This window comes from Trypanosoma grayi, assembly GCF_000691245.1.
Source record: "Trypanosoma grayi strain ANR4 Tgr_1547_V1, whole genome shotgun sequence".
Classification (NCBI taxonomy): Eukaryota; Euglenozoa; class Kinetoplastea; order Trypanosomatida; family Trypanosomatidae; genus Trypanosoma; species Trypanosoma grayi.
Window position 1 is genome coordinate 865 of NW_008827165.1, and position 2,018 is coordinate 2,882.

At 54.7% G+C, this 2,018-nt stretch overlaps 1 protein-coding gene across 1 annotated transcript; it reads right to left on the minus strand.

Moving 5' to 3' along the window:
- Positions 1–1,589: 1,589 nt before the first annotated feature.
- DQ04_15471000 (hypothetical protein) lies at positions 1,590–2,018 on the minus strand (the record flags this gene model as incomplete). The annotated part of the gene is made up of 1 exon (XM_009317316.1): positions 1,590–2,018. A coding segment is annotated over one exon (429 nt), but the record flags the coding sequence as incomplete, so codon positions are not given.

The following is a 2,018-nucleotide window of genomic DNA, read 5'->3' on the forward strand; positions in this document are numbered from 1 at the left end:
AGTCGGAACGGCCGTAGACAGTATCTTTAAGATGGCAGATCAGTCTGGCCGTGCCAGTACGCAGTGCTCCGAGGCAGCAAAACAAACGGTGACGGCAGCGGGCGCCGAAAATACGGGGATTCGGTATCTTGAACTAACGTTGAATCATGTCACGGAAACGAAGGAGAAGTTCGGTGCGGCCCACAGAAACACTACGGAAGCAGAAGACAAGGCTACTTCTGCCATTGAGAAAGCACAGCGATCTTCTCGGTACGGCGTGAGTGCGCACGGCCACGCAGCTGAAGCGCAGCGCCACCTTGATGCTGCGGTGGAGCGTCTGCAGTCTGCATACGCACACTACAGGGTCGCAGCAAAGCTCCCCGCGTCCACGCCGGCGGCAGAGACTGCGATTGATAAAGCACTGGGCGAAATCAAGGCCGCTTCTGGACACACCCGCACGGCCGTGGCGAAGGCACAGGAAGCACTTCATGAAGCCAGCACCGCATTAAAGGACGCCGAGGCTGTGGAGACGTATGCCGAAGCGCTAAAGGGGATCATTGAGGTCGTACAAAAGACTGCTGAAAAGGAACGGAAGCGAGCCAATCCGGAGGAGAAGTGGCCACTTGTGTTCAGTATCCCGAGGCTGCAACAGCGAGAGCCCGAAGAAGAAGAAGAGAGTGGCCAGGCGAGCATTTCTCAGGACGATTCCGTTCCTGCTGCTGCTGCTGCTATTGCTAAGCGCACTCCGCATGCGGCGTATGGAGAGAGCATGGCCACAGGTGGAGCGGCCGGGGATGAAGATGGCAGGGGTACACACCGCGAAGCAGTGCGCGTGAAACGTTACGGCACTGTGGAACGGCCTGAAATGGTGCTATCCACAAGGGGCATGACTGCACAGCCACACAGTGATGAAACGAAAGCCGAACCTGTCACCACGCCCTCTTCTTGGGCAGCTGCTGGCGTTGTTGCTCTCTGAGAGCAACTGGGCGGCGCTGGCAGTGCTGACGCCGGCAGCAGTCGCGCGTGGGTGAATTTGTCTCTCTGACAGCAAGGCGAGCAGTGTGTGGACGGGGGGCCATTCCCCTTTAATTCTTGCGTATGTGGAAAATGAGTACACGCAAGCTTCTTTGTTTTTGTTTTGTTCTCTTTTTCTTTGCTGCTCTTCTACGGGCCGTGCACCATTACCTTCATTTATTTGCGACCCGCACCATTCTCCTCCGCACTGAAGGGGTGCACTTCGTTTTTTTCTCTTTGCTTGGGCTTTGCATCGCGCATTGCCGTGCATCGTCCTCTGGATCATTAGTCCCCCCTCTTCGTCTCTTTTTTGCGCTACGCCACGATGCGCGTGTTGGACTGATGTAACCTTTTTCTTCTCTTTTCTACACATGTATGACGTCACTGTCATGTTTTTTTTTTTTATTTCTGTTCGAGTTCTTTTGAGTCTTTTCTATTGGCCACTGAGCGACGCCTTGGGTCTGGGGTTCTAAAGGGATTTCTTTCTGATTGTGGACAAGCTGCGTGTGGTGCCCTGTTCTGCTGTCTGTCTGTGTGCGTGTGTGTGTGTGTGTCATGCTGTGCGTCTCTTCTTCCCCTCTGTGGGCCGATGGGCTCTAAGCAATACTGACGGTGCCGATTATTGTGCTGCGCGCGCAGTTGTGTGACAGCTGAGGATATGGCTCGGGATGTCGCAGAGACGCCTCAGGTACAGCTTGAACGCGTGAAAGACATTGCAGAGTATGCCAGGCATGGGGGTACATGAGGTCAAGGAATGGGCAACTGATTTTTATGCAGAAATAGGGAAAGCGAGGACTGCGGTGAAGCGTGCGCACGAGAAGGCCCTTGTTCTCGGTCACACGGTGAAATCCAGGAGCATTGGAGGCGCCGCCCAGGACATAAGCAGTGTGAAGGATAATGTGGCGAAGCAGGCGAAGGATGCGGTGGGGGAGGTAAAGAAGGCGCTGGACGCCTTTTTTTTTTGCTGTAGGGAAGACAGCTTCTTTTTTTTTTCGATGTGTCGGTGTCACGTGCGGTCCGCCACG